This window comes from Lineus longissimus, chromosome 8 (assembly GCF_910592395.1).
Source record: "Lineus longissimus chromosome 8, tnLinLong1.2, whole genome shotgun sequence".
Classification (NCBI taxonomy): Eukaryota; Metazoa; Nemertea; class Pilidiophora; order Heteronemertea; family Lineidae; genus Lineus; species Lineus longissimus.
In genome coordinates this window covers 4,695,928-4,709,076 of record NC_088315.1, presented here as the reverse complement: position 1 = coordinate 4,709,076, position 13,149 = coordinate 4,695,928, and the positions used below count along the sequence as shown (strand labels likewise).

The following is a 13,149-nucleotide window of genomic DNA, read 5'->3' as shown; positions in this document are numbered from 1 at the left end:
ATGAATCGGAGGGGGGGGGGGGGTCATAGCAGTCCCGAGTACCCAGTGGACCGACCTCTTCCCTCACCCTGAGATCCAATTAGAATGACGCAATGGACTGCCCCGGGGAAGTCTAGCGAAACGGAGCCATGCATGCCGATGTAGCAGCGCTGTTCGTCGGTCTCCTGACGGAGTCTCATGACGTCACTAGCAGACGACGTTTCATGATCGATGACGTATGCATTGATCGATTTGTCACATCATAGCAGCGTTCACACCTGTATTGAACGGTGTCAGGTTGTTGATAGTTGTAACTAGCAACGTAAAGGTTGAGGTCATATTAGGGTAGATCGATCAACTAACATCGGTGCTAACATTCTTGGACGGCAGAGTGTGTATGGACCCCACTTGGTGTGGCATGCTTAATAGCAAACCAATGAGAATTTAGAGGAATTGCGGTGAGTAGTGCCTTTTCTCTCATCCGTATAGTTATTGTGGCCAATTTCTTCCCGATTCTTCCTCAGTGTACCCATAATTGTTCCAATCATTATTACAACTATCTACTCAGTGCTAGCGGACCAGGCTGACGCGGCTGTTCGTGCAACGGGGCAGCGGATAAGAGCCGGTTTTAATGGTTGAAGGGCTTTGCGACGGTTCAGCTTTAACATTCTCATTCTCATTCCTTAAAGCAACTGCGCGGCGACTTGTCCCTGATCTCCCTGGATCTAATGCTAATCGATGTGCGGAAAGCACCCGCACCGGATTGGACTCAACCCCTTGATATGTTTCCTCCTAAAGAGTTTTTCCGTTCGTTTAAATACAAATAGTTCCCCAATCATGTCTGGAGACATCAGAGAACAGGCTGCCTCACGCCACAAACACCGACGGCACCCCACCCACACGAAAGATGATGACCTCCTCGGTAGTGTTGAGTTAGACCTTTCACCAAGGACAGAGCTCTCTCCTCGGACGAAAAGGAGCCCAAGAGATCGGGTAAGCGACTCTTTGTTGCATGGTCTTCATACTTTTGTTGCATGGTCTTCATACTACTGATCGAAATAGAATTAAGATTCAATAGTTCACAACATGACTTGCAAGAACGTACATGCGCGGGACCGAGGCATGTGTGTCTGGGGGTTCCAAATGATAGTTTGGGAGGTGGATTTATACTGCAATTTATTTGTTTACGACACAGTCATTCTCCCTGGACATTAATGTTGATGAGTTGAGCCCTAGATCCCGACCAGGAGGGCAGCGGAAGACGAGCTCGACTGATGAGGAAATTAGTCCAAGACCGCGTACAGGAGGACGACAGAGACAGGCTAGCACGGAGGCTAAGGACATCTTGATTGAAAAGATCGTCCCGGCAGAGGCCCCATCAGCGGGAGTGACAGCCACCTTTATAAAATGCAAGGTATGGATTCATTCTCTGTCTTGAACAAAGTAGATGTCTTGATGATGATTTGGTACAATGCCCTGTGTGACAAATTCGAATGTGTGAAGTCGTGTCCGATGCGTCAATGCGTGCGGCGGGCAAAATTGAGAGTTTTTGTTCTCCGTCCTTTGACCCGCTAGAGCTTCTGCCATGTCTGCCTATAGTCCTCCTTTAAGCCTGAGTCACATTCCTTTTTCAGTGCCAGGGCAAAGAACTGAGAGCCATGATCAACACCGCCCTTCCCATCAATCTGATATCAAAATCGGCCGCAGCAGCGTGTGGGTTAGTACAGCTCATAAGAGTACCGCTTATTTCTTCAGAAGTGCAAGGTTATGGAACCTTGGGCCATTTAATTGTTGTATTGGCCACATCCTGTCACAATGATGGTCTTAGTGTCTATCGTTACCAGAAGAACTACTGCAAACCAGGTCACGAGACATAGCAATTCAAGTTGAAGCGGCCGCCGTGAATGACCGACTGTCTGTGAGGGCACTAACATTGGAATAACGCTAAAAGCAGTAGGGTTGGCCGTTAGGCGCCACAGGTTACTGTCCGCTCTCAAACTCCAATGGCTCCTGGTTGGTTTTACAGTAATATCTCACTTATGAGAGGCATTGGCCGACGATGTATTTCAAGTCCGTCAAGTGAATAATAATGATCACAGTAAAATTGCTTTCAGCTCCGCTCCTGCTGGCTTGTTTTACAGGACGTCATCATTATAAGAGTCTTATGACCATTCCTTGTGCTCCATGCGAATAATAATGAAATTAATTTCTTGTGCGTTTTCAGCCTTCAAAGCCGAGCTGATGCCAGAGTGAAGAGTGTAGAAGTTACATTTGGAGAAGATAGGAAAGTAAAGCTCGACCTTAAAGTCGAAAGTGATTGCTCAGACCTCGTACTAGGAGTGGAGTTCCTCAAAATGAATATGGTAAGACATTCCTCCCTGATCAGCGGACACCTCTGTTAGGAAGCCCTCTCCTCTGCGGATAGTGATTTTTGATCCCAAATGGATCATTTCTATAATTTGATGTCTGTATTAAGAATACCTCTCTCTTTTAGGACTGCATTAGTACCAAGGGTGTCACTAATAGCCTGGTTCCATTGTAGTTGATTTCCGTCTTCGATGAGCAGTAGGTTGTGAAATTGTCTCTGGGATGTGTGTGTGATGACGGTCTCTTGATTGGATGTGCTTCAGTAAATGGGTAATGATCGACCCGTCTCAGCAGTGATGTTAAGGGACTGGGTTACAAAATGTTTTTTTTAGGATGGGCAATGAAATGGTCTCCGGAATGGATTATTGATCCAGCTCTAACTTTTCTTCCAGAGTCAGTTGGATTTCGCCAACTCTGTCCTCCTCATTCATGGTAACACCAAGATTCCTTTCTTGACGGGTCGTGACATTCCTCCAAAATATCGCTCGAACACTACTCCAGCTTCTTCTCTTTAGGAAAGACGCAAAGAGGGCTCAAGCGGTTGTTGTTAAAATGTGTCTAAAATGTATTGTTACAAGAACATAGAATAAAAGAACTTTGAAAAGAAACAATGACACAAGAAGCTATTATTACCAAAATAGTTTGTATTAGATATGGAATCATTCTCCATGTACACAAAATACTTTATAAAGTGACAAATAAATGCATGTTTCAGAAATTAGTTTGGTTGATCTTTTCACATCTTCACCAAATATGAACAGTAAACACTAAACACCTTTACACGTCCACTTCTATGAATGGACTCTTCTGTCCAATGCATGTGATGCATTAAAAGCGTCTATGTACAGTAATAGAGGAGGAAAAGCTAAGATAGTGGTGAGATTGTTAAATTGTCCATCACACTCATTGGCAAGACTACTCCTCGCTCTCTTCCAACTGCAGTCCGTCCCGATGTTCTATCTGAGAGTGAAAGTACCTCCAGGGACTGAATTTTCATCATACTCCATGGACATATAACGATAACTGCCACTGAGGGTGAATACCAAGACTCAATACGTTGATCAGTCCTCACAATCCCCAAGGTGGAGAGTCGCTTGTTGGATCATTCACGTCCATGTCTGCCTGTAATGATAATGAATTATAACGATTGGAGACTTCAAGTACAGCAAATCAGTCAGGAGCTGTCTTTGAAATCTAGATGACTTAGCGCTTCAGAAGAGATGTGTTTGCTTCAATGCAGGAACTGACACCTCAAAGGTCACAGCAGCTGCTCTTGATGAATTTTCTACAACGGCTGTTTGAGAGTTGTCAGACGCTCTTCCACTGTGTAACATTTGAGTTAACCTTCCACTTACATCATCAGGTGAGTCCCTATCATCGATCATGTCAGCATCCAACTCCTCATCATCATTGGTGTCGCTCTCATCATCATCATCCGCTTCGTCATCTTCCTCTTCATCATCATCCTCATCGTATTGCTGAAAGAGATAGGAGAATGCCATACCTTGGGCCGAATCGGAGGGGGTCTAGGGGGGGTCTAGGCCTTCCTGGCCCAAAACTACTGTTAAAAACAGCATGTCTGTTATTTGAGGCTGACCTTGGTGCGTTTTGCATTTTGAAAATGCTGATCCTGGCAGGCTGAATTAAGGCAGCCTAAGCTGAGCATAATTTTGTACACTTTGTCGTGTATATACTGCAAATCTTACCTCTGCTGCTGTTTTCCCAATTGGAATGATGTCATTGTCCTTCTCAGCGATGCTACTCAGCTGAAAATAAAACCAAAAAGTTAAATCTCTAAGCCAAGGACAACAGCCGTGCCGCCCCCAGGGACAACTTTAATATACTGGTAGGCCTAGTCCCTGTTGACTTTCTTAGTTTCTAACTGGGCTCAATTACCCCAGCCTGGCGAGCTCCTCAGCCCTTGTGTCCTTCCAGTAGCCAGTGGCAGTCGGCAGTGGAACAATCATGGGCTATGCAATGTAGCTGATGCCAGATCACTACACAACTAGGCCTATACTACACTTACAATACATTTACATTACAGTGCATTGTGCAATGGCCAAAGGCCCAATGCCAATGAATCGAATGAGTGAATGATTATCAGTTACAAATGCACATTCAAGATGCAAAAAAGGCGTTCTTACTATTGCCTGATGCTCTTCTTCTAGTTTAGTGAGTTCAGTATCATCGTCGTAAGGTTTATCAACATTGAACCACAAAGGATCCGCTATTCTTGGGAGGAGAGAGGGAAATAAAGGTCCGACTCCTGCCATTTCTGGCCCTCAAATACGGTGTCGCCATCTGATGGAAAAACTTCAAACCACCTCGAAATTTGACGTCACATCCTGCAATTTAGCCAATCAAATTTCGCTCTCTCTTTGCAAGAAGAAAGCAAGGCCCCTCATGGATCGTCACACGGGGCAGCAAAATGTCGAGTAAAGGGGGACTTATTCCTGGAAAAGATGGCGGCGCCCATACCAACACACATGACACTTTCCAAATCAAAGAAGAAAGCCCAATTATAGACGATTTTGTTGTTGATAACCGGTTTCTTGATGTCAAAAAGCAGTGTAGCACTTTGTCGTCGATTCAAGATGGCGACCCAACTGTTGTCTGCACTAAAGTTGAGCCCATGTTTTTGTCCTCTGAACCACTTCCTGGAATCTCTGATGTTGTCATGGAAACCTGCATGGAAACGGATAATGACGCCACTGTGGTTGACCTTGGCAATTTTGACAATGGGTCCGGCGATTGGTTCGATAACAAGTCGAAATGTCGCAGCATTGATTTCGATATTTCAACAAGTCCGCCAGGTTCTGGTGAAGAACTTGATGTCGCTTCACGAAGTAAGGACATCCCGATCGTGATTAGCGACATTTTTGAAAATCACGATATTGACGTAAATGTGTTGAATTGCGTTACGAGCAGTCATGACGCTGATACATGTGCTGATACCGTGATCGCAAGTAGCGCATGTTTGTCAAGAGATGTTCACGGTAGGCCTATTGCAGTGCGACAGTCGTCGATTCACTGTTCCTTGTCGTCACAAGATCGAGCATGTCTAGAAGAATTGGAGCGCGGTTCACAACTGAGCCAGGAAGAAAAAGAACTTATTGAAGATCATCAAAAAGAACTCCAGGACTTTGATTTTCATCAGTTGGGGTCGGATCAAAGTGGGTCATTGATAACATCCGGTGACCTTGATGGCTTGCCAGCGCGTAGCTTGGACTTCGATGAAGTCATCGAACCGAGAGTGCCAGCGATCAAACAGGAGCTGGCTCCTGATTTAGATACATTTGTTGTGGATGCTGTGCAGAGCTTAGCGGATTACAACATTCATGACCTGGGAACAAGTTTATCATCAACCTCTTCTCTCAATGCTATATCTGGTGACCAAATAGACCAAAATGCACCGTCATCTTTAGCGACAGTTTCAATATCTACGGACAAAAACACAAATCTGACTCAGATCTTGGTTCAGACAAGTCAAGGCCAACAAGTTATCCATATCAACACTGCAGACCTGACCCAAGCATGCAGCTCGACAACACAGCCGTTGTCTGGGACGGGCGATGTGCAGACCAGTCAGAGGATACCGATGACAAATGATGCTGTCATGAAGGATGGTGAGTGTCGTGGAATCGATTGCAGATGTTTGAAAGAGTATCTCAGATGTAGTCAAATTCTAAGTAATGTTGATTGTGAATGAGATACTGGTTCACTGTTTCTAGATGTCTTATTGTCTTCACAGTCATAACAGTGGCTGACAAGTTAACGACTGCTATAATAGATATGTATCCCTTTCCAGGTTTGGGGGCAAGTACATGTATGTGTGTGAAAATATCTACAGGCCTTCTTATCAGCTTTTCCTCAAGCAACTGGAGTTAATTTATCTCTTCCAGGTTTATTACTGATACCAGTGAGTCAAGGAGTTGGTGCTACAGCCACTACACTCTCTGGAGAAGAGGGAGTCGTGTTGTCTCTGGGTAGTCAGGGTGATGGAGACAAGGTAGGGCGAGTATTTTGCTGAAAAGGTTTGAGGAAATCCCATAGAGAGGATTTACAATCATGTTTCTGACGTACAGAATTTACTGACATGTATGGAGCTTCTCAAAGCACATTTGTCCCTTGTGATCTTCACAGACTTGTCATCATTTTTGATAGCTGTGTGATTCATCTTTTATCTCCCTTTTCAGAGTTCAAGTGACAGTGGTCTGAAGGAGAGTGAGGTGACAGGCAAGATCTGGTTGTGCACTGAACCTGGCTGCAACCGAGTGTTCAAGAAACCCTCAAAGTTAAAGATCCATCAGATGAGGCATACAGGGGAAAGGCCCTTCAAGTGCAGCAGTCCTGGTTGTGACTGGGCGTTTGTCACGGCCTACAAGCTGAAGAGACATCAAGAGTCTCACCAAGGACAGAAAGATTTCATTGTAAGCAAAAAATGAAGGACCTTCTCAGTTGTCTGATAGACTAGTCATTATTTTGGTTCAGGAGAAAATTCAGCTTTTTGAAATCCTTTTCTTATAGTCGGCATGTTAAGACTAGGAGCCATTAGATTTAGAAATGTTCTTAAGATGAACTGAGTGGTGATCTAATGAATAAAACTGGGAAGCAACTTTGTATGTTATTATCCTATTGATGAATGTGATCATTTCAGTGCGACGTGGAAGGATGTAGCCGAAAATTCACAACAATCTATAATTTAAACACCCATAAGAAGCTCCACGTTCGTCCATGCACCGAGATGTGTCCTCAGGAGGGATGTGACGCTGTCTTTGCCACTAAACGCAAGCTGGACATGCACATGAAGATACATGGTTATGAAAAGAAATACATGTAAGTCTTGAATATGTTGTCTCTCTATTACTGACTTGTTTGAGTGCCTGTACAGTTTATATCCGCATTTTGAGAAGAACTGTGATGAGGAGACCTAAGTAAAGTAGACAGCCAGCTCCTATATTGCCAAGAATGATCATTGGCTGTCTTCATGTACTCGTTTAATAGTATGTTGATTGAATGTTTCAGGTGTCCAATAGAAGGTTGCGACAAAACATTCTATTCACCCAACTGTATGGGGTCACATGCGCGAGTCCACCAACATGAACAGAATCTGGTGTGTGAATCTTGTGGCAAGAAGTTTGATAAACTGTGTCGCCTAAAGCAGCATGTGCGAATGCACACAGGCGAGAAGCCGTACCCTTGTACATTTGAGGTGAGTCAATCAATCAATCATTGAATCAATATTTTAAAAAGTGAAATTTTTCGCAACCAGGTCAGAACATGAGTAATTTGTAAGTTTCAAGGTTTTGCATGGTTTTGTAGTCAAATCACTTCTTGTTTACAATCTTTTTTATCTCTTTTAGGGATGTGGTTGGAGGTTTGCCAATGCCAGCAAGTTGAAACGACATATCAGAAAACACACGGGTGAAAGACAGTATCATTGTCCACATGAGGGGTGTGGCAAGTCGTTCATGAGGTCAGAGCACCTGAAGGGCCACGTTATCACCCATAATGGCGACAAACCTTTTGTTTGTCCAATAGAAGGTCAGTGAATTCTTCCTTAGCAGTGCTCAATTTTCTGGATAGTGTGTCCGTTGTGTTGTCTGTTTTTGATATTCCTTTGTTTTTGATATTCCTTTGATATCTAATTTGCTCTCTTTCTTTAGGTTGCGAAGCTTGTTTCACTGCCAAGAGTAGCCTGTACGTTCATATGAAAAAACATGACCATACTGGTGAAAAGATCAACTACCACTGCCCGATAGATGGATGCCTCAAGAAATACACCACTAAGGCTAGTCTACGAAGTCATATTGGAAAGCATTTTACTAACGTCAGTAAGTGAATCCTGTAATTGTTTGTTGACCAATCCGTTTGGTTTGAGATAGGAGTGTTTGCTGTTTGTATGGAGTTTTCGGCCAGCCCAATGGGAATCTTGGGAGACTAAACATGAATCTTGTCTGGTGAGTCTCAAACCAAGGACCACAGGCTGGAGAAGCACCAGACATAACGCTGAACATTCATCTTCAATAGAAGTAGAGCAAACTATTGTTGGCCTTTCTACGTCCACTCACAAATACATGTAGCTTGTCGCCTCTTTTAAGATAAATTTCTCTGTTTCAGATGACGCTAGCATCTGGCCAATGTTGCAGGCCATGGATTCTGAGGACCTTGAGACCCAGGCGATGGAATCCCTGCAACAAGCTGCAGAGGTTGCTACAGCAACGCAGGCTGTGGCGTCAGGAGGGTCAGCCTCCCTCACGAGTGTGTTTACCAACATAGCTGGCCAGATCATCAATCCAGCTGAATACATCCAAACTGGTAGGTTCAGATGACAATTCATGATTCTAATTGTTATGCAGTGTGATCCTTTAAGGTATCATGATTAAGAAACAAAGTGTTATGCTCATTTCCACAATAGGATGTATCATACGTCACTACGACTTAAAGAAAAGTAGCACTCTAGTGTGGAACCTATCATGGTAAGATGAGTGTGAAAACTGAACTAACCTAATCATGCCACCCCCTTCAGTTGATTCAAACTTTCTGTTTCTAGGTTCAACCAGTGAACAGCCAGTCACCACTGAATCAATGATGCATTCTGACATCCTGACCCAGCACGTGGGTAACAACGTTGTCACACAGCTGATTGTAGCCAATGAGGTCAACCAGCAGCCAGATTTTGTGGTCCCAGCAACCTCAACCCAAGACCTTCCGGTACCTGCTACTTCAGTTGAGGAGTTTGTGGTTCCGATATCCAATAACCATGAATTTGTAGTGCCAGTGTCAATGTCTGTTTCACCAGCTCCATTCAGGTCCTCTTCAGATTCGATGGAAGTTGCAACATTTTCAAGTAAGTTCATGTTATTACTACCTGGTACATCGAGAATTGTTTATGAAGATATTATGATAAAAAGTAGGAAGACTTGAGTAGGGCCTGCTTGGCTGAGTTAGCTGACGTCACTTGAACTTAGTTTTTGCACCGTTATCATCTATCGCACAGCGATTGAAGTTACAGATTCAGATACTCGGCTCATTTTGACCCTTTTTCCAGGTGACCCTATAGCTAACACACCACTACCTTGTGAGGAGTTGGGCTCAGCCAGGACGGACTACCTGAATAATCAGATGCTGAGTGACTTGGCCAAGAAGCGGCGAGCCCTTATGAAAGAAGCTGGGGGAACGTTGGGTGTCATCAGTTTACAAGGTGAGTATTATGAACATGATTTTAGAAATAAAAACAAAATTTGATAAATTCGGGATTTTTTTCTTCCTCATATCAACTAACATCATTCAACTGATCTGTTTGTCTTTTCAGAAATGAAGAATCGAGATTTTGTGACGTCAAGTTTCTTGACATCTCCAACTTCTACGAGCACAAGTGATTCCATGGCTCCTGTGTTCAGCCCGAGTGACTTGCTGTCATCCCAGGCACTCACGTTCAGGGACCCTGAGACTGGCGTGACCTATGTGCAGACACAGCTTCTTCAGGTATGTACTTGGGCTTCAGGATTTCTTAGGTCGTGTTAAAATGGATACAATGCATATGCATAAGGGAAGGATGCACATGTAATTGAACTGACATTTGCGTATCATTTTAAAGAGAGACTGCAATATTTACTGAGATCTTTCTCCTTTCAGGACGACCCGCCCCACCCTGACCTATACGGTACAGACATCCACCTCGGTGACGGAGAAGCAAGCCCCCTGGGCGACGACCTGTCTGTATCGGCACGGGAGCTGATAGGCACCACGATCAACCTTCAAGATTTGGTGTGAGGGGGCCTCTGCATATGTTTATCTTCTCAGTTGTTGCTCATTATATATCATTACTTAAACTTGATTAATTTGATACATACGGGCAATTTTTGAAAACTGTCTAGCCTTATCCATAAAGTCTCTGCACTGCTAGGTGTATGGAGAACATGACAGGGAGACATTATGTAGATGTAGAAGAACCCACCAGAAATCCATTTTCTGTATACTACTCTTTGTTATCATGTTGAGCTCAGCTGTTCATGTATGTGCTATGGTAGGGCTTGGAAAAATATATAAGCGAGCCATATTTTTGAAAATTGTGATGGTGCTGCAGTCTTGTGTTCATTATTAGTTCCTCAGTTGGCCTGTAGGAGGTAACATGTATGTAAAATAGAAATTGGGCCATTGATTGAAACATAAGCGATGTTTATCAGAATTGTGAGATGTATGTACATGTAGAATAGAAATAGGACCATTCAAACATAAGCTGTGTTTATTACAATTGGGAGATAAGGCTGTCTTGTTAGTTTATTGTGTGCACTTGTACAGACATGGAGTACTACACTGTCTATATGCATACAGTGTTATAGTAGTCAGGAGAAGATGCTCATATTCATTATTGTGGAGGGTTCTCAATACCACTAGGACGCATTTTTGTATCCGCTATGCACCAGCAGCATTGAGGTGTGCGCTTGTCACCCTTAATAACAGTGAATGTGGTCATTGCTCTCCTTGTTGGCTGTCTGCTTGTCTGCTTGTACATAGAGATGTACATGTATGTGCATTGAAATGTACAGTGTTGGCTGTCTGCTGTCTGCTTGTACATAGAGATGTACATGTATGTGCATTGAAATGTACAGTGTTGGCTGTCTGCTGTCTGCCTGTACATAGAGATGTACATGTATGTGCATTGAAATGTACAGTGTGTAACATAAGTAAAGGGGGATGATTAAAGCTGAATTTGTGTGTATAAAATGTGTTGTTGTGTAGCCTTGGTTATAAATGTGACTGTTGTGCATGAAGTAGTGTACAGGATCTGCCACATGAAACGGGTGATGTTCTAATGATCTGTTTGGGTAGGTTGAGAATATACTCCAATGTGCTTCAAAATGTGATACAGGGTAATAAGATTACTTCAGCAATTAAACAAGTACATGGTCATGGTAATGTAACGATATCATTCTAATGGTCAAACATAAATTAGAATAATAATTCCTTTTGTAGGTTTAGTGCAGGTTAATCTCAACATTATCATCGAATAATTGTCCTGTTTCAGTGCTTTGTGCTAGTTGTTAGAACGACATCTAATATAGAGCAGTAAATTTCAGTTTCTCAGATAAGTGTATCGTTTTGCATTATACTGTTGAAACTGTGTTAAACGTCATGGCCAGTATATATGTTCACGACATTGTATGATGTATATGAATCGAAGTTATTCGCAAAATTCTCAAAAATAAAAGACCAAAAAAATGTTGGCGGATTACACGAGAGTTCTACATTTGTCAGGTTACTGGTCTCGATGGACCTTTGTAATTATGTTAGTTGAGGAACGTCAGTGTTCCAATAGACCCAGGTATTATGGGTATTTGTAAAAATGTAATATTTGTTTTCACTCGTGACTTATCCCGGTGACATTATTGCCCAGTTGTCTTTCATTGCAATGACGAGGCTCTGCATTTATTATCTAGAAAGGGCTCAAGTTGATTTTTGTTCTCTATAAATGTCTGTATATATGACCTGGTTGAGCTACAGGTTGAACCATAAAAATACATCGAATGTGTGTGCTCAGATCGATTTGGTGCATCTTGTTATATTTCCATCGTATTTATTAGTGCCAGGTAGCTGATTAATACTTACCAGATGCTCTGGTTTCCTCCTGCATTAGCCCACATATTGTTTATAGCATCCAGACTGAGTCAGAGTTAAAGCTTGTGTGCTCTCGACTCAATATTTTAGAAAACCGAATACTACAATCCTTTGAAAACTTTTTAAACGGTTCTTTTCAAATCTGAACATTTGTCAGCATAAAATGTGTTCGATGTGTTTTCTTGGTTTAGTCTGTATTAAGATGTTTGTAAATATGTACAAAGTTACTTCTGTGTTGAAAATGAAGTTAATGTCATCAGAGTACATGTAACCTCGAAACTGTTGGAAAGCAGTCTACAGACGACCGAGGCCAGTGAAATCTTGCAAAAACATAAGGATATCATATCTGTGATTGCAATGTACGTACATGTATAGTTTGACTTGTACATGTACCATTGGTACAGTATATGACTGTCGGTAACCATGAGAAATGTGTTCAATTGCTTGTATATACTGGTAAGGACCAGACTAATCCCAATGGAGTAATTATTAGTGTATGATGTAACCTGTATGTGTACTCACACAGTGCATGAATGTAGATGTGTCAAAAAGGGGAATATAAAAATGGCCTAAAATTCTTACCAATGTCTGCATTTGTAGATATTTTCAATCTGGAATCATTTCACCTGAGGCCATTTTGTAGAGACTCGGCTAAAATGAATGATCCTAAATGGAATCCCCAAAGATACTGACATGTCATTGTGAAAGTTTTGTTTTGCAAACTTTAATGTATTAAAAAGGAGGAGAATGGTAAATATCTTGTTGGTTTGAGTTATTTACAAACGGAGCAGAGTCCGTTCAATATTCATGTCGAAGGAAACAATTGTATGGAATATAATGAAGCATGTGTAGAGTGGAGCCCCATTGGTACATGAAACCAAATCAAAATCAGTTCCTTTTGTCCCTGTCTCCACACCCTGTATTACAAGTTGAAAGACAACCTGCCTGCTGCAGAAACAGAACTGCAAGTAACAGAACTGCAAGACACAACATGTGCATGTACATGTATATGTAGGTCTTCAGCAGCAACCAGAACATCTCTAGCAATAGAGAGATTAACAATCTGATCGTTTCATAATGGATCTGCAAGAGACAACAACTTGTGCTTCAGGCCAGACCTCTGGCAATGTAGTGAAGAGACAACTTGTACATCTCCACTACATGTATTACACCTGCATGTCT

General features: G+C 42.5%; 3 protein-coding genes across 3 annotated transcripts; 2 read left to right on the top strand and 1 right to left on the bottom strand.

Annotated features, from left to right (window-relative positions):
* The first annotated feature begins 307 nt into the window (after nt 1-307).
* LOC135492415 (uncharacterized) lies at nt 308-2,917 on the top strand. The gene is made up of 6 exons (XM_064778896.1): nt 308-437; nt 807-972; nt 1,175-1,393; nt 1,614-1,696; nt 2,204-2,342; nt 2,739-2,917. The coding sequence occupies exons 2-6, from the start codon at nt 817-819 to the stop codon at nt 2,859-2,861; spliced, it is 720 nt and encodes a 239-aa protein (XP_064634966.1). The 5' UTR covers nt 308-437; nt 807-816; the 3' UTR covers nt 2,862-2,917.
* Nucleotides 2,918-2,970: 53 nt separating this feature from the next.
* Nucleotides 2,971-4,639, bottom strand: LOC135492416 (anaphase-promoting complex subunit 15-like). Its single transcript, XM_064778897.1, has 4 exons — nt 4,491-4,639; nt 4,053-4,112; nt 3,702-3,824; nt 2,971-3,468 (listed from the first exon to the last, which is right to left on the bottom strand). Exons 1-4 carry the CDS (start codon nt 4,617-4,619, stop codon nt 3,415-3,417), a joined length of 366 nt encoding a protein of 121 aa, XP_064634967.1. The 5' UTR covers nt 4,620-4,639; the 3' UTR covers nt 2,971-3,414.
* Nucleotides 4,640-4,736: 97 nt separating this feature from the next.
* On the top strand, nt 4,737-12,722 carry LOC135492687 (zinc finger protein ZXDC-like). Its single transcript, XM_064779272.1, has 12 exons — nt 4,737-5,972; nt 6,249-6,355; nt 6,543-6,776; nt 7,004-7,182; nt 7,372-7,558; nt 7,710-7,890; nt 8,013-8,180; nt 8,467-8,664; nt 8,900-9,196; nt 9,398-9,550; nt 9,662-9,834; nt 9,985-12,722. The coding sequence occupies exons 1-12, from the start codon at nt 4,775-4,777 to the stop codon at nt 10,120-10,122; spliced, it is 3,213 nt and encodes a 1,070-aa protein (XP_064635342.1). The 5' UTR covers nt 4,737-4,774; the 3' UTR covers nt 10,123-12,722.
* The last annotated feature ends 427 nt before the right edge of the window (nt 12,723-13,149 follow it).